This window comes from Bufo gargarizans, chromosome 3, assembly GCF_014858855.1.
Source record: "Bufo gargarizans isolate SCDJY-AF-19 chromosome 3, ASM1485885v1, whole genome shotgun sequence".
Lineage (NCBI taxonomy): Eukaryota > Metazoa > Chordata > Amphibia > Anura > Bufonidae > Bufo > Bufo gargarizans.
Genome location: NC_058082.1, coordinates 165,578,042 through 165,601,022, shown reverse-complemented (window position 1 = coordinate 165,601,022; position 22,981 = coordinate 165,578,042). Strand labels below are relative to the sequence as shown.

The window sequence follows — 22,981 nt, the reverse complement described above, 5'->3', positions numbered from 1 at the left end:
GTCATTGTTCTTCGTAGAATCTTGGTGTCCATTGGTGAATCATTTGGGGTAAGTGGTCAGTTTGCTATGCAGCAATAACTGCAACCAATTAGAAATAATATCAGTATCATTTAAGGCCTCCTGTACACGAACGTGTGCGCCCCATGGCCGTGCTGCGGCCCGCAATTTGCACGAGCACCGACCGCGGGGCAGCCGCAGTGGATCGCAGACCAATTCACTTTAATGGGTCCGTGATCCGGCCGGTCCGCAAAAAGATAGGACATTTTCTATCTTTTTGCGGAACAGAAGTACGGGATGAAACCCCACGGAAGCACTCTGTAGTGCTTCCGTAAAGTTCCGTTCCATGCTTCAGTTCCCCATCTCCAGATTTGCGGACCTATTGAAGTGAATGGGTCCGAATCCGTGATGCGGAATGCACACGGAACGGTGCCCGTGTATTGCGGATCCTATGGTCGTGTGCAGGAGGCCTAAAACTGTTAAAAATACGTGACTGAGGAGGAAGCCATTATATAAAAAATTATATTTAATTAATATGAAAACCACAGTACATATAGTATATATTTGCATTTCTCACCCACTAGACCTATATGCAAGATGATGTGCATACATTTTATTTAGTTTCAGGGACACAGAATCATGATGTCCAGCCATGTGGTTATGCAGATTAACGGATTGTTTGAGAATTACTTGACTGCAATTGAAAGACGTAGCGTATACTGTACTATTAATATTTATGTTGCTGCACGTTTCCCTAATGCAGGACTATACTGAAATACTTGATGAAATGATAAATGTAGCAGCTAACAGGGGATGTGATAAAATAACTAAATCCGCAAATTTTGCTGGTTTTGATTGTTTTGCCGTGTTGAAGTTGTGACCACTGCAGGCAATCGGCAGCAGACAGACATTTATCACATCCCCTACTGTTTGCAACATTTCATTTTAAATAACCCAGAACCCCTTTAACACATTACTCGTGAAGCTACAGTATTTTTTGCCCTATAAGGTGCACTTAGGTTTTAGAGGAGGAAACAAAAAAATTTTTTTTGATCAGCACTCCGCTCAGAGCCCTAATAATAAAGTTAATCAGACCTCAGAACAGACCCCCAATCAGACCTCAGATCAGACCATCTATACCTCCCCCCCCCTTCATCAGACCTCAGATCAAAGAAAAAAAAAAACTTACCTTTCCTGCTGCAGCCGCTACTGCTCCTAGGATCCAGCTTCTGCTCCTCCTGCCTCACTGTGCTGTGACCTGACGTCGCACAGCATGAGGTCACAGAGCAAGCTGACGTCCTTCCATAATGGAAGCGCTCATTAGTATTCAACCTAGAAGATGCACTGACAATTTCCCCTCACTTTGAAGGGGCAAAGAATATTTAATTCAATGTAAATTGTGCTGCGTGTCTTATAGCTTTCTTATAAAGGGATAGCTTATAATTCTTTTCTACTTTGTGTATTATACGTCCTGTATCGTAACAGTTTATGATCAGCCTTTTTGTGTATCGTGTATCCACAAACACCATGACTGAGTGTAGATTATTTGCAAAACTAGAATACACAGCATGTGGTTTTTTTACTTGCTGAAGAGCCAGTTATTACACTTAATAGTGAATGATCCATATTTTATGTCTTCTTTCAGGCATCAGAGAAGTTTCAGAAAATCAATCAGATGTTGAGCAGCACAGAACGACCCATAAAGAGATATGCAGATGGTACTGCCCCAAAACCACTAAAGAAGCTTCGCTTTGATGGTCATGATGAAGCAGATGGAAGGTACGAGTAATCTTTATATAAGTACATACACATAACGTGAAGGCTATACTTTGCCTCCATTTGACTTATATGCTGAGATGATCAGAAGCATCTGAAGGAAAATAATTTAAAAAAACCACAAGTGTTTATAGCAAACGGAATAGACAAGGAATAAGACTTGCCTCCAATTAGCTTTAGAAAGTTTAAAATTCTGAAGCGTTAATAATAAAGCCATTATAACACAGTCTAGTATATCTTCCTATATATTTAAGGAGATATGACTCTTCACATAAACATCACGTGTCAATGTTGTCATAAATGTCTGTACCCCGTATTAAAACTGGTTTATTTCTTATCCCGTTGTTCCCAGTTTCGGAAATTCTTAGATCGCTTTTATGATATCTGTCCCATTCTTTCTTTCAGCAAAACTCTTTCTGCCGAATCAAAATTCCAACAAAAACTTGAAGAAATGAGTAAGTATTTCCATCCGTAAGTACAGTATTCCAGGGAAGCTGTCCTGCTAGGGTCCATTAAGGGTGGGTTTATGCCCGCACCCCTGCTGTGTTTGGAAAGTGGCATCAGCACAGAACTACATTTCTGTATTCCACTGCAGAATATCTTTTTTTCAACTTTTCACCACAGCCTACACACTGAGCACTCAGGTGTGGCCTGATTAGACACTGGGTCTTGCCTCAAGAGGGCCTTTGTTTATCCATGAATTCTGAGATCCGGGAATACGGTAAGCTTAACACAGTCTAAGGACTGTGGTAAAACAGACCTATTTAGAAAAAAAAAAATTTCCTTTGCATTGCCATATTTTGACCCCCACAACTTTTTATTTTTGTGTATGGAGTTGTGTGAGGGCTAAATTTTTGCAGGACGGTCTGTAATTTTCATCGATACCATTCTGGGGTGTGTATGACTTTTTAATCACTTTTTTTATTCCATTTTTTGTGGGAGATCAAGTGACCAAAAAACAGCAAATTGTCCATTTTGACTTTTTCTCCATTTTGATAAATATTTGTATATTTTAATAGTACAGGTGGCGCAAAAAAATTATTTATGTATTTTGATTTTGGGGGAGGGGTGATTTTAAATTTTTATATATAGTTTTAATATTTTTAGAAACTTTATTTTTTATTTTATTTTTTACACTTTTTAATAGGAAACTATAGCAAGTAATCATTAGATTACTTTTTTTCATGCTAATGCATTGGAGTCTATTAGAATTACGCAAAGTTCCTGATGTGGCCTGGTGGTCATCTGATGCACAACAATAAGACTTTATATGTGCTACCTAACTAACAAACTCACTACATTAAACAAATAATAATTAAAGGTAATAATTAGGGATGAGCGAATCGACTTTGGATGAAACATCTGAAGTTGATTCGCATAAAACGTCATTTCAATACTCTACGGAGCAGGAGCTCCGTACAGTATTAGAATGTATTGTCTCCGATGAGCCAAAGTTATTGCTTTGCGAAGTCAATTAATTTGTACTGTAAAAAAACATTTCTCAAACTCTGGTTCCGTTCCAAGGTACCACTTCGGCTCATCGGAGCCAATACATTCTAATACTGTACGGAGCTCCTGCTCCATACAGTATTGGAATGAAGTTTTATGCAAATCGACTTTGGATGTTTCATCTGAAGTTGATTCACTCATCCCTAGTAATAATTAAAGAGAGAACCAATAAGAATAACTTTAAAATGAACCTGGAGTAAAAGTGCTTCCCCCACTTCCCTATGAAAAGGCTGTCAGAGGCTACTTTTGGGTAGTGTACAACTTGGTGAGAGATCGTTGACTGCTAAACATGGCTCTGATGCACTCAAAGAAGCTTTGCCCAGTAGACAGACTTTGAGAGGGGACACATAATTGGACTGAAAGAAGCAGGATCTTTGTTTCAACAAATTGCCTTTTATCTAGGCCGTCCTGACCTAGATGTTAGCAGGTGTTGGGAGCAGTTGTTACATAAGGACATGGGCACACTGCTCCGGACGACCTAAACAGATCATCAGTAGAGAGAATAGTTTGATCCGCTGGCAAGTACGAGCAATTCCCACAGTTTCATTGTCCACCATCCAGACACAGGCCTTCATTATACATCCCTGTCTCTGCCCAGACCATTTCCGGGTGCTTAAAAAAGTGACATTTGGTGTCATGGCATCCATTACATGTCCTACCATTGACAGCAGTGTCGGACTGGGGGTGCCAAGGGCCCACCAGTAGAAGTGACTGTTTTTATTTTAACAGCCTCCCTGTAGTTTGGCCTCAAAAATTTGAACTTGGGCACCCCCTTCAAGCTCAGTACTTAGATACCATAACAATACCAAGCTCTGTACTTAGTTAAGGTAACAGAACCAAGCTCTATGCATAGATACAGCAGTAGAACCATGCTACCTGTACAGATATAGTAACAGAACCATGTTACGTGCATAGATATAGTAACAGAACAAGGCTGTGTGCATTGATACAGTAGCAGAACCAAGCTGTGTGTATAGATACAGTAACAGAACCAAGCTGTGTGTGTAGATACAGTAACAGAACCAAGCTGTGTGTGTAGATACAGTAACAGAACCAAGCTGTGTGTGTAGATACAGTAACAGAACCAAGCTGTGTGTGTAGATACAGTAACAGAACCAAGCTGTGTGTAGATACAGTAACAGAACCAAGCTGTGTGTGTAGATACAGTAACAGAACCAAGTTGTGTGTAGATACAGTAACAGAACCAAGCTGCACGCAGATACAGTAACAGAACCAAGCTGCACGCATAGATACAGTAACAGAACCAAGCTGCACGCATAGATACAGTAACAGAACCAAGCTGCACGCATAGATACAGTAACAGAACCAAGCTGCACGCATAGATACAGTAACAGAACCAAGCTGCACGCATAGATACAGTAACAGAACCAAGCTGCACGCATAGATACAGTAACAGAACCAAGCTGCACGCATAGATACAGTAACAGAACCAAGCTGCACGCATAGATACAGTAACAGAACCAAGCTGCACGCATAGATACAGTAACAGAACCAAGCTGCACGCATAGATACAGTAACAGAACCAAGCTGCACGCAGTAGATACAGTAACAGAACCAAGCTGCACGCGTAGATACAGTAACAGAACCAAGCTGCACGCGTAGATACAGTAACAGAACCAAGCTGCACGCGTAGATACAGTAACAGAACCAAGCTGCACGCGTAGATACAGTAACAGAACCAAGCTGCACGCGTAGATACAGTAACAGAACCAAGCTGCACGCGTAGATACAGTAACAGAACCAAGCTGCACGCGTAGATACAGTAACAGAACCAAGCTGCACGCGTAGATACAGTAACAGAACCAAGCTGCACGCGTAGATACAGTAACAGAACCAAGCTGCACGCGTAGATACAGTAACAGAACCAAGCTGCACGCGTAGATACAGTAACAGAACCAAGCTGCACGCGTAGATACAGTAACAGAACCAAGCTGCACGCGTAGATACAGTAACAGAACCAAGCTGCACGCGTAGATACAGTAACAGAACCAAGCTGCACGCGTAGATAGATACATGCACTTCTACATATGCTGGTATTCTTTTATACCTTCTGCACGCGACTGTATCTGTTTTGTGGTATGCACAATCTTTCACATACTCTGTGGGTTGTAACTAGGCTAAGATAACATGTACAATGTCCGGCACATGATCCCAGAAGACCAAGGCGCGCTGGCCCAGTAAGCAATATTTAATAAGTGCCAATGAAAAAGTTGTTACTCTAATCAAGGTTGGAACATGAAATAAAAAATGGATAACTTCTTTAACCGCCTCCGGACCGCCTAACGCCGGGATGCGTTCCGGAGGCGGTCGATTCATTCCTCCTTGACGCATCTATGCGCCATCTCGCGAGACGCGAGATTTCCTGTGAACGCGCGCACACAGGCGCACGCGTTCACAGGATCGGCCGGTAAGCGAGTGGATCTACAGCCTGCCAGCAGCGATCGTTCGATGGCAGGCTGTAGATGCGATTTTTTTATTTTTTTTTTAACCCCTAACAGGTATATTAGACGCTGTTTTGATAACAGCGTCTAATATACCTGCTACCTGGTCCTCTGGTGGTCCCTTTTGCTTGGATCGACCACCAGAGGACACAGGCAGCTCTGTAATAAGTAGCACCACACTACACTACACCCCCCCCCCGGTCACTTATTAACCCCTGATCACCCCATATAGACTCCCTGATCACCCCCCTGTCATTGATCACCCCCCTGTAAGGCTCCATTCAGACGTCCATATGTGTTTTGCGGATCCGATCCATGGATGCGTGGATCCGTAAAACACATACGGACGTCTGAATGGAGCCTTGCAGGGGGGTGATCAGGGAGTCTATATGGGGTGATCACCCCCCTGTGTAAGGCTCCATTCAGACGTCCGTATGTGTTTTGCGGATCCGCAAAACACCGACACAGCTGATCCGCAAAACACATACGGACGTCTGAATGGAGCCTTACGGATGGAGCCTTTTATTTTTTGACACAAGTTAGTGGAATATGAGACTTTGTAAGACAACAAAAAAAAAAAAAATCTATTTCCGCTAACTTGTGCCCAAAAAATTTCTGAATGGAGCCTTACAGGGGGGTGATCAATGACAGGGTGGTGATCAATGACAGGGTGGTGATCACCCCATATAGACTCCTTGATCACCCCCCCTGTCATTGACCATTCAGAAATTTTTTGGGCACAAGTTAGCGGAAATAGATTTTTTTCTTTTTTTTTTTCTTACAAAGTCTCATATTCCACTAACTTGTGTCAAAAAATAAAATCTCACATGAACTTACCATACCCCTCACGGAATCCAAATGCGTAAAATTTTTTAGACATTTATATTCCAGACTTCTTCTCACGCTTTAGGGCCCCTAAAATGCCAGGGCAGTATAAATACCCCACATGTGACCCCATTCCAGAAAGAAGACACCCCAAGGTATTCCGTGAGGGGCATATTAAGACAAAAAATAAAATGTTCTATGAACTTACTATGCCCATCAGCGAATACCTTAGGGTGTCTACTTTCCGAAATGGGGTTATTTGTGGGGGTTTTCTACTGTCTGGGCATTGTAGAACCTCAGGAAACATGACAGGTGCTCAGAAAGTCAGAGCTGCTTCAAAAAGCGGAAATTCAAATTTTTGTACCATAGTTTGTAAACGCTATAACTTTTACCCAAACCGTTTTTGTTACCCAAATTATATATTTTTTTTTATCAAAGACATGTAGAATAATAAATTTTGAATTTTTTTTATATATAGGTGTCGTTTTTTTGGAAACATTTTACAACTGAAAGTTAAAAATGTCATTTTTTTGCAAACATTTTATTCAATTTCGATTAATAACAAAAAAAGTAAAAATGGCAGCAGCGATGAAATACCACCAAATGAAAGCTCTATTAGTGAGAAGAAAAGGAGGTAAAATTCATTTGGGTGGTAAGTTGCATGACCGAGCAATAAACGATAAAAGTAGTGTACTGCAGAATTGTAAAAAGTGGTCTGGTCATTAAGGGTGTTTAAGCTAGGGCTGAAGTGGTTAAGGCTGCACCATGATTTTGGCCCGCAATGTGCCGTGCAACCAAGAATCACAGCGGCACACTGGTACATTGCAGTGATATGAAAGGTGTCATATAGGTGCGACCTGTACGTTTCTTACAATCACAATCAGAAAGTCGCAAGAAATACAGTAGGTTGGAGTTTGTGTGACTATTCACAACCGCATTTCCTTTTACTAGTTGCGATGAAGGATAGCTTTGCTGCAGTCTTTGACTGCATGTGTGTTGCAGCCACAGCCACCTTGTAGTACCAGCTCAACACATACTGTTCTTCATGCAGGCACTCTTGCATACACACACACTTTCATACATGCATGTACTCTTACATACACACACTTTCATACATGCATGTACTCTTATATACACACACTTTCATACAGGTATGTATTCTTACATACATACATACACACACTATCATATATGCAGGCATTCTTACATATACACACTGTCATACATGTAGGCACTCTTACATACACACACTGTCATACATCCAGGCACTCTTACATACACACACTTGTACACGTGCAGGCACTCTTTTAGACCAATTACAATACATGTAGATTCCTTCCTCACCTCATAGCCCTCTGTATTGCTAGGTGTCCCCAGGTCCTGAGCCAGGTTCCTTCCGCCACGTGTGTCTTCTCATGCCAAAGCTTTCAACTGGCATTTTTCAGCAGGATAATGCTCACCCACACACTGCAAATCTTTCCCAGAAATGGCTCAGCCAGATTGCAGCACTACTTTGGCCTGCCGGTCACAAGATTTATCGACAATCGAGCATATATGGGACCAGCTGGGACGCCAGCTTCGGCAACTTATGAGCGTGCAGGATCTACAGGGCCAGCTGCAACACCCATGGTCAAATGTGCTACAGGATACCGTACAGAACCTGTATGCCTCCATGCCCAGCCATATCTCATCTTGCATCCAGGCTAGAGGCGATCCAACAGGGTCCTAGAGCCTGCTTTCAGTTGTAAAGTTTTCCCCAATAAACTTATGATTGGGTTCTAATATTGTAATCACTTAGAGATAAATGCCACTGGGCGTGGCCTGAACGGCGATGTAGGAAGTCGCACCTCGCTGAGCTCCCGACTGCTCCCGGCCTAATCCTGCATCATCCTGCTGCTGACTGCCTCATTTCCACACCAGATCGCTGCCACAACATCTGCGGTGTCTCATCGCCCCACAGATCCCTCCATGATTATGACGAGGTCTGGTAAGAAGGATCGGGAGGTGGCGGGGCCTACACCTGCAAAACAAAATAGTGCTGCCGCGCCTGACAAAGCGTCTGAGATCGCGGCACGGCTGGTTCAATACGCCCGTTCCTCCTCTCCTGCTGGCGGTGCAGAGGATGCGGGCCCCCTTAATCCCAAAACGGCCCCTGAAATGAAGGTGTCTGATGCCCCTGATGAAAAGGCCCACAGTGCCCAAGATGGCGGACACCATGAGGGCCAGGAAGAACCCGCCCCAGAAACCTGCCCTGTGGCTGCAGACCAGGCCTATTCGGCCCAAGCAGGGCCCTCAAGCCTCCCCTGCCACAGATTTTGGACCCCACTAGCAAAGATATCTATGCTGCAGTACAACAATGCAGCTCCGCTTTGCTTACTTTGAATACCTCAGTGGGATCAATGCAGGAGAATGTCATTTATCCGACAAGATATGCAGAAGATAACGGAAAGAGTTACAGAATGAAGATTGGGTGGGCCGCTTGGAGGATCAAGTTCCGCCGGTAAAGCGCAACTTAGCCAAGGTGATCCATAATATTACACTTCTGATAAATAAAGCGGACGACCTGGAAAATAGGTCCCGCCGTAACAATCTTTGCTTAATAGGAATTCCAGAGAGAGCTGAGGGACAAAATCCTGTGCGATTTATTTTTTTTTTTTTTTTTTTTTTTTGAAGATTGGATCAAAAATACGGTTGCCAAGGACTCCCTAGCTCCCTTCTTTGCTATTAAAAGAGCGCACAGGGTGCCATCTCATCCTCCGCCTCCGGGGGGGGCCTTCCAGACCAGTCTTGATGAAGCTCCTACATTTCCAGGACATGGATGCTATTCTTCGTAAGGCCCGGGATCATCCGGATCTCGCCATCGGTGGATATAAAGTCTCCATCTTCCCGGACTTTTTGGCAGTACTGCAGCGACATAGAGCCCGCTTCCTGGATGTAAAACGCACCCCTAAGGTCCCATGGAATTCAATATTCTATGCTCTACCCGTCTAAATCTCAGGGCAAACCCCACTTTTTTGAGTCACTGGAGAAAGGCTATCGGTGGACTGAACAATCGGGCTGCCTTTCTGCTATGCCGGGGGAAGATTCATTGTCGCAGACCTGAAGATGTTCTTCTGCAGCTATGACTGACATTTGCCTTCATACCAGGGCGGATGAGTATTCTGCTCTCTATTTGCACTAACCTTACTTTTTTCCTGCAGGACAGTATCCGTTGTTGTTAACGATCTTTTGCCCTTTCCTGATATCTGTTAATATATATGCTTTCTCAGGGATGTTGCTTGCTTCTGTGATGGTTCTTTTGTTACCACACAGGACTAATCAGCCACTTTTCATGTTTGAGTATTGTTGGCCGGGGTTGCTGTCTGGGAGTTCTGATTACTATTCCTATGTCTACTTTTTATGTGGGCTTGTTATTGCTTCCTATGTTGTGGGTTACAGGAAAACCTTCTGTGCCTCACACTCTCCGCTGGGACTACTGAGAGCGTCCCTTCTTGTAGAATTTATTCTTATATTTTCTTTTTTGGGGAGAATTTTCTGAGCAGAGAGACAACTTTCCTTATTGAAATACGATTGGGTGATGTGATCTGGTATAGCGGATTTCTTGTTATCCTTCAGATGTATGTACCGTTGAGTGATGGCGGGTAAAACCAATATTATAGCGTGGAATGTGAGAGGCTTGGGCAGTCCAATCAAGCGCCAGGCGGTCTTTACTGCTGTTCAACCTTTTCAACCAGCCATTTTATGTCTTACTGAGACCCACCTGACACAGCAGCATCACAGACTGCTGGCTAAGCCCTGGATTTCACAAGCCTTCCATTCTACTTTCTCTTCGCAAGCTAGAGGGGTTAGCATTCTGGTTCACAGAGCAATTCCGTTTGAATGCCATTCTAGTAAACTAGACACAGAGGGGCGCTATGTTTGCTTACACTGCACTATTTTTAGGGTACAGTTCCTGTTAATAGCTGTCTATGTCCCACCCCCGTATTCCACAGTGGCAATCAGAGATTTTGGAATGGATCTCTTACAAACCGCAAATTCCAACTTTGATGGTAGGAGATTTTAATGATTGTCTTGACCCTGAATTGGGCAGGTTTTTATCGTCCCAGGCTGCGACATCTTCTAGAGAGACCTTATTGGCAAGACTATTGAGAGAGGTAGATTTATATGACCTCTGTAGGATTAGATTTCCAACGGAGAGACAATTTTGTTGCTTTTCAGCTTCACACTCCTCTCTGTCCGGGATAGATTTGCCTATTGGGTCGCTGGAGGCCTCTTCTTATGTATCAGTGGTGGAATACTTACCCCCCGGCCTCTCTGACCACTCCCCCATTCACCTGGAATTGATGCTTGAGGAATCCGGGAGTCGTCGGGGTATGTCACTATGGAAGCTTAATACATTCTGGATCCAATTATTGGATGAGGAAGAGATAAATGCCACTGGTTTTCAGTTATTACACATATTGTAACTGGTTTTCATATTAAATAATTTTTGCAGCAAAACTGTTGTCTTTTGGAAATACTACATTAGATGGCTGTATATCATACATTTTGTCACCTGTTTATATTGCCAGGCCTGGTAGTTATACGGTATGTGAATAATGAATGTCTTTTCAATGTATTTATTATTCAGAGTAATATAAGTGTGATAGGAGTATCATAAAATGTGGGTTATATGTAAATTTGGACCTCTAAGCTCCCATGTCTGGCTCATGGCCATGGAACATAACACGTTACTACTGCAGGGTGACCAGAGGTTTTACTTTATAGTGTTTGCACTATAAAAGTCAGAAATTAGAAACTTTCCTGGGCAGTTCATGAGTCATTGGCCAGGAAGTCGCCTGTAGAGGCATAAAATAATAGAAAACAAGAACTGAAAGGAGACTGTAGAAATCATGAAAGGCAATTTCTCAATCTGAGGGGGGTTTTTTTTCCGTTTGTTTCCTGCTTGACATGTCATAACTACGTGTTACTTGCCCAAGCAGAATATAGCTGCCCGTCATCTTGTCATGCAAGCAAATCTCTCATCTTTAGGCCTCTTTCACACTACAGGTTTTTTTTTTTTTTCCCGTTTTGCGGGCAGTTTTTTGTGTTCCGTATAGGGGCCATATACGGAACCATTCATTTCAATGGTTCCGCAAAAAAACCTGAATGTACTCTGTATGCATTCCTTTTTTCCATTCCGTTGAAAGATAGAACATGTCCTATTATTGCCCGCAAATCACGTTCCGTGGCTCCATTCAAGTCAAAGGGTCTGCAAAAAAAAAACACGGAACACATACGGAAATGCATCCGTATGTCTTCTGTATGCGTTCCGTTTTTGCGGAACCATCTATTGAAAATGTTATGCCCAGCCCAATTTTTCCTATGTAATTACTGTATACTGTATATGCCATACGGAAAAACGGAACGGGAACGGAAACACAACAGAAACAAAAAAAAAAAAAAAAAGGAACTACGGATCCGTGAAAAACGGACCGCAAAACACTGAAATAGCCATACGCAGTGTGAAAGAGGCCTTGGGCTGTACATAAATATATTACATTGTTCTAATTTCTGGCGTGGCGTCATAAGCCATATAAACATATGGACATGCTGGGCACATCCACAGAACTTTTGAAGATTTCTCCACACTATGGACTACTTCCAGTAGCTCTCCATAGAGGACTGCTCTTTTTAAGGAGATTCAGCACCCTGCCTGAGGACACTATTTTTTGGAAAGCATTTCTACTTTGCAGCATTTTTTTCCACACCTGCCTAAAGCTTTTGCAGAATACTGTAGCTTGTATACATTTTATGTAAATTCCTAAGAATAATGCTGAACTTCAAATCTTAAAATTGCTAACTAGATAAATTTGTCATTTTTTTAATAGAATCTACAAGGTCAAGAATACAGAGGCAAAAGTCAGAGGAGTTCTCAGACTCAACGACAGAAGACTCTATAAAGAAGGAAGACTAGTGGGAAATAATCTTGAAACCCCATTACGCTTACTAGTGTACTCCAGCTCATTATTTTCTTTCCTGGAAACGTCATTCTACATGTTAATACCTATTTTTTAAACTATTACTTGACTATTACAGTTTTCAGAAGTAGTTTTGCAGAAGAGTAGTTTATAAGATGGTGGTAACCTACAACCTGCCCCGACACAACCAGAATATTAGAACTCCTTAAAGGGGTAATCCCACAAATTAAAACTATTTTTAGGCCTCATGCACAGTCCGCAAAACAAGTATTTTATTTCTGTGTTTTGCGGACTGTATGTGAAACCACTCATTTCATTGGAGCTGCAAAAAAAAAAAAAAACTGAAAATACTCAGTGTGCATCCAGTCTCCATATGTCCGTTCTGCAAAAAAAATTAAAAATAGAACATGTCCTATTATTGTCCACGTTACGCACTAGGATGGAACTGTTCCATCAGGGGCCAGCTGTTCCATTCCGCAAAATACGGAATGCACACGGACATCATCCATATTTTTTGCGGACCGCAAAATACATACGGTCGTGTGAATGAGCCCTTACGCTGGGTTCACACCTGAGCGTTCGCGATGGAGCGCTCTGTATGCGCGATTGTACCGGCGTTTGCAATCGCGCATACAGAGACAAGCGAACGCCCATTGTCGCGCGTTTCCGAAAGTCTATGTACGGGAACGCGCGACAAGACGCCCCAAAGAAGCTCCTGTACTTCTTGGGGCGTCGGGCGTTTTACAGCGCGATCGTACGCGCTGTAAAACGCCCAGGTGAGAACCATTCCCATAGGGAAGCATTGGTTTCTCCTTTGTTGAGCGTTTTACAGCGCGTAGGAACGTGCTGTAAAACGCTCAGGTGTGAACCCAGCCTTACTCACATATCTAGAGGTCTTCCCTTTTTGGATGGGTAGCAGCTAATCAAGCACCTGTATCAGGATGCATTGCAATTTGCTCATTAACCCCTTACTCACCCTGCATAGAAAATACTCTCTCACATATAGCCCCAGAGGTATATATGGTATGTAATGTCCTCCCCCAATTAGCTTCTCTACTGTATAGAGATGGCTATAGCTATATATTTCAGTGAATTTACATGTAGGGACAAATGAAGAAAAGCCATGTTTCCTGATCATTATATCGGCACTGAGAGGAGAAAGAGCAGAGAAGCTACGGAGCATGTCAGTCCACCACTGAATGCTGGAGAAGGTGGTCCAAAAGGATAAACATTAGGGGGAGCTACCAAAGAGGAAAATGTTCATATAATATACGTATATTACAATAATCATTTGCAGTGCCCAATTCATTGCATAGTATTACTTTTTGTGGGATGGCCCCTTTAAGCCTGAAGCCCCACGTATGAATGGTTATATTTAAAGGTGTCCTTACCCCTTCTAAAGTAGGACTGTAGCGTGCACTATTTATTTCAATCGTATCTTACTTGAATTTTATTTAAATGTTGTTCACGTTTTCACTTGAGCCTGATGGTCACTCGCTAAGTCCTACTACTGAAGACAACTGGTTACCACTGATATCCTAGGTGAACCCCCTGCACATTCACTGTGTGACTGCAGCTCCATCTTGTGCTCTGCTGTACATTTAGGTGCCAGGTTCTTTATGGAGCATTGCGCTTCACTCTTTATCTACTAATATCTCAAGTTTAAATCTCAGAAATAAGGAAACTGGATTTTCCTATTCATATACATGCAAACGGCACTGATGGAGTTTTTAATTATGACTTCCTTCTCCCTCCCTATTATCTCAGGTAAAGAAGGAAACTTTGTTTAAAAAGAACAAAAAATGAAACCATACGTACGGTTTAAAAATGTGGATGCACGCTTTGATAATACCATTGAGACCATATGTTTTTTTTTTTTAATACAAATTTGAAAGAAGCGGCCTTGGACATATGTTTTCCAATTCAAAACAGAAATGCTGTTCATTCTGTATAAGATGACGGTTCCATGTCTGGATGGTTCCATGTAATCAGTCTGTGTATAACCATAAAGATTAGTTTACTTAACAATATGGTTGCCGTCTAGAAAGACACTTAAAGGGGTATTCCAGTTGTGACAATTTATCCCCTATACACAGTATAGGAGGATAACTATTAGACCGCTAAGGATCCCCACCAATCACGAGAATGGAGGCACCTCATACCCCTGAAATGAACGGAGCAGCAGGTTGAGAATGCACACTGTCGCTCCATTCATCTCTATGGGAGTTCTGGAAATGTGCTGTACTCGGCGGTCTTTGGAACTCCCTTAGAGATGAATGGTGTGGCAGTGTGCATGCTCCGCCTGCTGCTCTGTTGATTTTTTTTTTTTTGGGGGGGGGGGGGGGGAGACTCAATGGGTACAGGGTCTCTAGAACCCCCACTGATCTAATAGTTATCCTCCTATACCATGGATAGGGGATAACTTGTCAAAACCGGAATACCCCTTTAATAATTTAGCCACATGACCTTGCATTCTTCTGCCCAATTGTGATTTCAGTGCAAGCTGAAACATTTCCCTATATATTAGTCCCCTAAAATGAGTGATAGTTTATTTCTGAAAGCCTATTGAATTCACGCAAATTAGGCTTTAGTTTCGCTTTCTTTTAACGTGGCCTTAAAGCTGTTTGGATGTAAACAAATTAATATCATTTTTTATGAAAACAACAGTTTACCATTGATATCCTAGGTCTGTGATGGCTAACCTCTGGCATTCCAGCTGTGGTAAAACTACGACTCCCAAGATGCACACTTGCTTGGCTGTTCTCAGAACTCCAAATGAATGGAGCATGCTGGGAGTTGTAGTTTCACCACAGCTGGAGTGCCGGAGGTTAGCCATCACTGTCCTAGGTAGATTTGTTGCCGAAATTTCTGTGACTGAAAATCTATTCCCTACACCTGAATGGGGTTGTTTCTCCAGTATTTGCATGGATTTCAGGCCACCTGCGCACTCCACATGGCCACCAGCCGGGTACATAACAATCTGATGCTCTCAGCATTAATTATTTCCATCAGCATCAGTTACTTATGCACCTGGACAGTGGAGGTACCCTCCTGAATTCAATTGCATCCTCAGGATGGTAATACAGTTGAATATTGTGGCGAGGGCGGCAATGTTATGTTCTGCACTGTGATATTTAATTCTGCTGAGGCACCATTTTATGCTGCACTGTGGTATTTGGTTCTGCAGGGGCGGTATCTTGTGCTGCACTACGGTATTGCTGCCCCACCTACTTCTATTGTCCCCACCTACTTGTGTTGGTCCGCCTTCAGTCAATTTAAACCTACCTACAACATGGGGCCACTTTGTTTAGTTTTTCCCACATCGCTTTATGTTCCCAGTCAGACCCTGCATTGATCCATTTCTCCTGCAAAGCTATACATTTATTGACATCTGACACTGAGACCTGTCCCTGCACACATTAAAGGCTATGTACACTTTCAGAGACAATTTTTTTTTTAATGATTGTATTTTAGTAATTTTGGGCCCAAAAAAAATAAAAATAAAATATATATATATATAATTTTTTATTTTTTTATTTTTTATTGGTCTTATTAAAAATATTGAGCTGTTCTGTCACAGAGGGTTAACTGTTTGTCTAGCTGTGTGGCTGGTACTTTCACTTGTTCATGTAATAAACCTTAACTGTAAATTACTGAGAGGTCAAACACTTTTTAAGCCACAATCTTATCAGAAAAAGTGGACAATATTCCTATGGATGAACGTCACTATATATAAATTACAATGGCACAAAAATAGTGATTATTGGTTGTATTAAAACATAACTTTTACTACTGAAATGAAAAGATAGGCCCAAAATGTAAGTATGATAAAATCATCGATGATTTTATCATACTTACATTTTGGGCCTATCTTTTCATTTCAGTAGTAAAAGTTATGTTTTAATACAACCAATAATCACTATTTTTGTGCCATCACTATCTCATCAGTAAGATAAAGATTGAGCTGTAATAAGTGTTTAAAATGTCAGAGATAAGGAGCTCGTCAGGTGAGCTGGCTGGCGGAAAAGAGAAAATTTAGATTCTGCTACTAGGGGAACACAAGGCTGTACAGAAAAAGGGCTCCAAATTCTTAATAAAGACAAATTTTAAAAATGATTACAAGTAATAATACAAAAAAAAAATGAGCCCAAAACTGTACATAGCCTTTAAAAGTGTTTTCTGGGGAAAAAACATGTTATAAATAAACTCTGAAATGCCTTTAGGGTAAATGCACATGATCAGGATTGCGTGCTGATTTTCTGCACGGATTTTCGCATGGAAATTCCGCACCGTCGGTCATGTACATTGTATTCTATGAGAATTTGAAATTCTCATGCACGCTATTTTTTCCTATAGTGCAGATTTTAAAATCCGCAGCATGTCAATTTATTTTATTTTTCCTGACCAGATTTTCTCTATTCACTGTGTTTGCAGGGAAATCCATGACCACATGGATTTCCCTGCAAACACAGGCAGATTAAAGTGCGGATTGCCTGCACGTAAATCCTGAACGTGTGCATTTAGCCTTAATGATCTGTAATGGCTTGTTTTGTCTAGGGGGCAAGCAATGCTCACTGTCAGATTCCTTAACATTCCTAATCATACAGCAGGACAACCTGTATCAGAGCACAGAGCAGGAGCCCTGTGTAAGCACAATCAAATCTCTTATTCAAATATACAAAAATCCATAAAAGACAACAATCACCAGAGGTGCCATACCGAGTCCATTCACCATTATTCAAGAATCCGATGTAAGCGGTATTAGCCAGCAGTTATTAGTTACTGAGGTAGGTGGCATGTGCACCACGCTACCTGTGACATTTTGGGAGGCTCCACCCCTTTTCCCAAGCATGCGTGAAAGACCCATCTTAGGGTCCATTCACACATCTGTATGTGTTTTGCGGATCTGCAAAGCACGGACACCGGCAATGTGCATTCCGCATTTTGCGGACCTCACATCGCCGGCACTATAATAGAATATGCCTTGTCCGCAATATTTTTTTCGGGAACGGAAATGTGGACCCAGAAGTGCGGATCCGCATTTCCAGAGCCGGGCTGCACATCGTGTGGCCCTATAGAAATGGGTCTGCAATTCCGTTCCAAAATGCAGAACAGAATTGTTTGACGTGTGAATGGACCCTTATATAGCAACACTACTTTTTTGAGTCAAAATTTTTTAATTTCCATATAAAAGAGAAAATATAATCTGATGGTAAATAGATACTTTGTATTACATTTAATTAATAAAACACCCATCATGTATCTGCTCCACAGCTTCGGGAAACAAGAAATCCTGGTCCGGATCTGTTGCACAACACTACAGAAAAAGGACTGACGTTGCATATTCAATCCATTTGGACATTTAGGGTAGGTTCACACCCCTGTTTCACTATTCCAGTAGAGGACAGCTTGCCAGAGTTCACCAGATCTGGCTTAGGCCTCTTGCACATGTACGTTGTGCATCCGTTCCGTGCATTGGGGACCGCAATTTGCGGTCCCCAATGCACGGGCAACGTCCATGCGGCAGGCGGGACAGATAGAGACCCATTCAACTTGAATGGGTCCGTGATCAGTCCGCCACGCAAAAAAAATCAAATTTTTTTATTTATTTTTTGTGGTGCAGAGACAGAGACAAACACCACGAAAGCACTCTGTAGTGCTTCCATGGGGTTCCGATCCTTGCTTCCGTTCCGCATCTCCGTGGTTGTGGACCCATTGAAGTGAATGAGTCCGCATCCGTGATGTGAAGTGCACACGGGCCGGTGCCCGTGTATTGTGGACCCGCCGTATGCGGACCACAATATGGCCACAGGCACACAACGTTCGTGTGCAAGAGGCCTTAGCCAGATACTGCTGCTGTTCACCGCTGGACCTCATTGACTATAATAGGATCCTGCTTCTTTCCGGCACAAATGCCAGCTTTTGGCCGGACAAAAAAAAAAAAAAACTGCCTGCCGGATCAGTTAAACAGGTGTTAACCTACCCTATGTCATATGGTCTTTCTTTGGATAGATTCATTAGAAAACACTTCAGGCCTTGTATACAAGGTGAGCTCCTTCCTGGGGCACACACGTACAGCTGAGCGCTTGTACATAATATTCTGCTTCACAGTGCTGACGCAGGCAGAGAACAGAGCTTACATAGGGCTTGTGCTCTGATACAGGCCATCCTGCTGTGTGAATAAGACAGATTCTATGTTGAGGAATCAGACAGCAGCCATTTCTATTCCTCGTCTGGTTGCCAACTAGACAAACTGAGCCTTTTATAAATGATGGCATTTAGGAGCTCTATTTAATGTTTTTTTTTTTGTTTCCCGGAGAAAGCCTCTAAGGGTACAGCTACACGCTTTGGTTTGTTCTTTGTTTTTTTTTGTTTGTTTTTTTACACATGGCTTTGGCTTGTAAAACTGCATCAGCAAACCAGATCATGTGGCCGTACCCAATGTCAGATGTGCAAGAACATATCCTATTGAAAGTAGGTTCTCAGTTTATTCATACGTTACCAGGAGGCTTAACATGTGAACAATACAACACAGAGTTCTTGGAGTACTCCAGAATAGTTATTATATGGATAAATACAACATCTACATACAGAGATGTTAGGAGAGCTAACAGGCTGATTTACATTTTTGAAAAAAAACCAATTGCGCAATTATTGGATCATTTGTGTCAATGTGGTGGTAGCTTGACGTGCCATGTCTTCCTATGCTTATCTGCTCTTCTGTCAAAGCTTTCTACACACTCGGATGCTTTTACTGCACATTCTCGTGGGACTTTGCTCTGCAGACTATGGGATTCTAGCTAAGGAGTATTTTAATTATTTTGGTCAGGTATTCTGTTTCATTTTAAAACACATATAAGCCCTGAGAACCTGACCAATGTATGGCAATTATGTTCATGATTTGTTTTTATTTCTTTTAAAATAAACTTCTAAAGCCCATTGTGTTATCTGATGGTCGCATTTGTGTGTGAGCAACATGAATAAGAAGGGAGGCCAAATTTCAACAATGGGGCATTAGCCTACAGAGATGACTCAAGATTTAGGACTTAAAGGGAACCTGTTATAAACTTTATGCTGACCTCACTGAGGGCAGCATAAAATAGTGACAGAAATGCTGATTTCAGCGCTGTGTCACTCATGAGCTAAAAGAAAGTGGTTGCTGAGAACCAGCATCATAATCATTGCAGCCCAGGCCTCAAGAAGAGTCAAATCTACTTGAGAAGAGTTTAGGCTCCATTCACACGTCCGCAATTTCGTTCCACATTTTGTGGAACGGAATTGCGGACCCATTAATTTCTACGGGGCAGCACATCACATCAGGACTTCCGGGCCCGCACTTCCGTTACGCAAAAAAATAGAACATGTCCTATTCTTGTCCGCAATTGCAGACGAGAACAGGCATATTCTATTAGTGCCAGCAATGTGCGGTCCACAAAATGCGGAACGTGCATTGCCGCTGTCCGTGTTTTGCGGATCCGCGTTGCGGACGTGTGAATGGAGCCTTATGGTTATTCATATCTCCTGCTCTCCCCACCCATCTGCTGATGATTGGTAGGTCTCTCCTAGAAAGAAATGGAGAAAACTAGGTATTAGACTGTCAGCCATCAGCAGGTGGGCAGGGAGAGCAGGAATTCATGGTTAACCATGACTCTTCTCAGGTGGCCGTGACTCTTTTCCAGGCCCAGTCTGCAATGATTGTGATGTTGGTTCTCGGCAACCGCTTACCTTTAAGTGACAGACCGCTGAAATCAACTCACCTGTCTCTACTTTATACTGCCGTTAGTATGGGCAGCATAACGTTGATGACAGAATCCTTTTAATGGACAGGAAATGCCCACATCCACCTGTACATCAGGGTCTATTCATGCTGTATTGTCTGAAGATGGATTTTATATGTTCACTTCATACAACAGATCCAGATAAATTATCTGGAAAAAAAAAATGGTAGATTCTCACACCTAGCTTATGCAAACCCTTGTAACTTGCTGCATATTTTATAGTACACTACTAATCATTGCTTTCCAGCATCATCTGTCCGTACCTGTGATGTCATCCTGCGGGAAGAGGGAATAGTAGAAAAGCAGCAAAGATTTTTCATGGCAACTACCTTTTAAAGGGGTTTCCAGTTCGCATCATCCTTTAAAATAATCATTTATGAAGGCAGCTGTAATTTTGTAATATATGTTTTACCTTTATATCTTCTGTTTTGGGCTTGGATCATATGACCACGTCCATACAACTTTATGTCCATGGATGTGTCAAATCAGCAATAACGGCAGTGATAGGGGAGCGTCTATGTAACTAGCTGGGCGGTGCTCGATGTGGCAGAGAAAGGAGAAGTGCATCATGGGTTTGGATGGATACAGCAACAGGAATTGCTACACACAGGGTGGAAAACAGAGGGATTTATTACATGGTACAAATGGGTCAGGAGAGTCTAAATTGAATTAAAAAAAAGCATGGGGAAGATATGCTCATGTAGCTGCTTACCTGATATATATGTGCTAAAAAGCATAGTTATCCTGAAAAAAACCCTTTTAATATATAAGCAATTTTATCTGCAGTCTGTAATGTAACACTCCTGTCAAGATCTTATTTTCATTTATTTTTTTATTGTGATGAGAGAAAGCTGAACATTTCACATTGCCAGGATGGGGGTGTCACTGTGACAGGCTCATCTGGATATTAATGATAAGGTAAATATGTCTGCTTGAGGGTACTTTCACACTAGCGTTATTCTTTTCCGGCATTGAGTTCCGTCCTAGAGGCTCAATGCCGGAAAAGAACTGATCAGTTTTATCCTAATGCATTCTGAATGAAGAGCAATCCGTTCAGGACGCATCAGGATGTCTTCAGTTCAGTCTTTTTGACTTTTCAGGACGAAGATAATACCGCAGCATGCTGCGGCTTTATCTCCGTTGAAAATTCCTGAACACGTGCCGTATCTGGCATTTTTTCCCATTGAAATGCATTAATACCGGATCCGACCCTGAGTGTTCCAGCAAAACGGATCCAGCATTGCGGACCGCAAAAAAAAAAAAAATGGGGGGGGGGAATGGTGGATCATCCGGCATTACAATGCATTTGTCATACAAATCAAATCCTCTGCTGCAAGTGTGAAAGTACCCTGACTTAGGGTCCATTCACACGGGGTCCATTTTGGGTCCGCAAATTGCAGATGTGTAAAACACTGATACCGGCTGTGTGTGTTCCGCATTTTCTGGATTGCTATGTCCTGCATTATGATAGAAATGCCTATTCTTGTCCGCATGACGGTCCTGCTGTATACAGTAATCACAATACAACACATTGCAGATTAGGAAATGTGCATCATCGATCCCTTCAATGCAGTGAGTTTGGGTCAGTTGAACCCATGGTTGGGCAGTGACATGTCCGTAACACAGACTGATCATACAATATACTGAGGATTTGTTGTGGATTTTAAGTGTAGATTCTACTGAGAAAAATAAAATAAAAATTCTATATTTCAGACACTACAGAAGCAGCATTGTTTTTCATGACAAAGTTTTATTAACATAAAAAAAACTATTTCCATCTAAAGTAGCCACAATCAAGTCAAGTAGCTTTGCTCAAGTTTCAAAAAGATTTAAAATGTATGTTAACCCTTAACAGTCTCATTAAAATTTGAAAAACCCAGAAAATGTAAATATTTTACAATTTTTTGTAGATTTATGTGTGAAGTAAATATAGGCGGCGCACAACTCCGGGCACAAGTGCATTTTAAGGGCTCATGCACATAAATGTATTTTCTTTCCGCGTCTGTTAAGTTTTTTTTTGCAGACAGTATGCAGAACCATTCATTTCAATGGGTCAGCAAAAAACGGAAGGTACTCTGTGTGGATTCCGTTTCCATATGTCTATATTTCCGTTCTGCAAAAAGTAGTACATGCCCTATTATTGTTTGCATTACAGACAAGGATAAGACTGTTCTATTAGGGGCCAGCTGTTCTGCAAAATACATACAGTCGTGTGCATGAGCCCCAACGCCTCAGTGACACTAATTTTAGCCTTAAAGCGGTTTTGCCACTTCACCAGAGAGGCTGGCATTTTTTCTTAGTAAGTGTGTTGTATTTACTTTCTCTACATGATAAGACACTTGCTTAAGTGAGACAGACATTTAAGACCGCCCTCAGTCAACTATCAGTGACTGAGAGCTATGTATATATACTATAATTAGGCCTCATTTAAACAAACGTATTTTCAGTATGCATCTTTTACGGATCAAATGCAGACCCATTCATTTCTATGGGGCCGCAAAAAAAAAATGTGGGCAGCACACAAATGTTATATGTTAATACAAGGCACTTACTCATGTATTGTGATTGTCCATATTGCCTCCTTTGCTGGCTTGGTTCATTTTTTTTGTCATGTTATACACTTCTTGTTTCCATGGTTACAACCACCCTGCAATCCATCAGTGGTGCTCGTGCT

At 42.0% G+C, this 22,981-nt stretch overlaps 1 protein-coding gene across 3 annotated transcripts in view; it reads left to right on the top strand.

Moving 5' to 3' along the window:
- Nucleotides 1-13,104, top strand: part of RB1 (RB transcriptional corepressor 1) — a 286,970-nt gene extending 273,866 nt beyond the window's left edge. For all 3 annotated transcript variants that reach the window (XM_044288473.1, XM_044288474.1, XM_044288472.1), the window contains exons 24-27: nucleotides 18-48; nucleotides 1,643-1,776; nucleotides 2,179-2,228; nucleotides 12,440-13,104. In XM_044288473.1, the coding sequence (XP_044144408.1) occupies nucleotides 18-48; nucleotides 1,643-1,776; nucleotides 2,179-2,228; nucleotides 12,440-12,525 (301 nt within the window). In that variant the 3' untranslated portion in view covers nucleotides 12,526-13,104. The remainder of the gene's footprint in view (nucleotides 1-17; nucleotides 49-1,642; nucleotides 1,777-2,178; nucleotides 2,229-12,439) is intronic.
- Nucleotides 13,105-22,981: the final 9,877 nt, after the last annotated feature.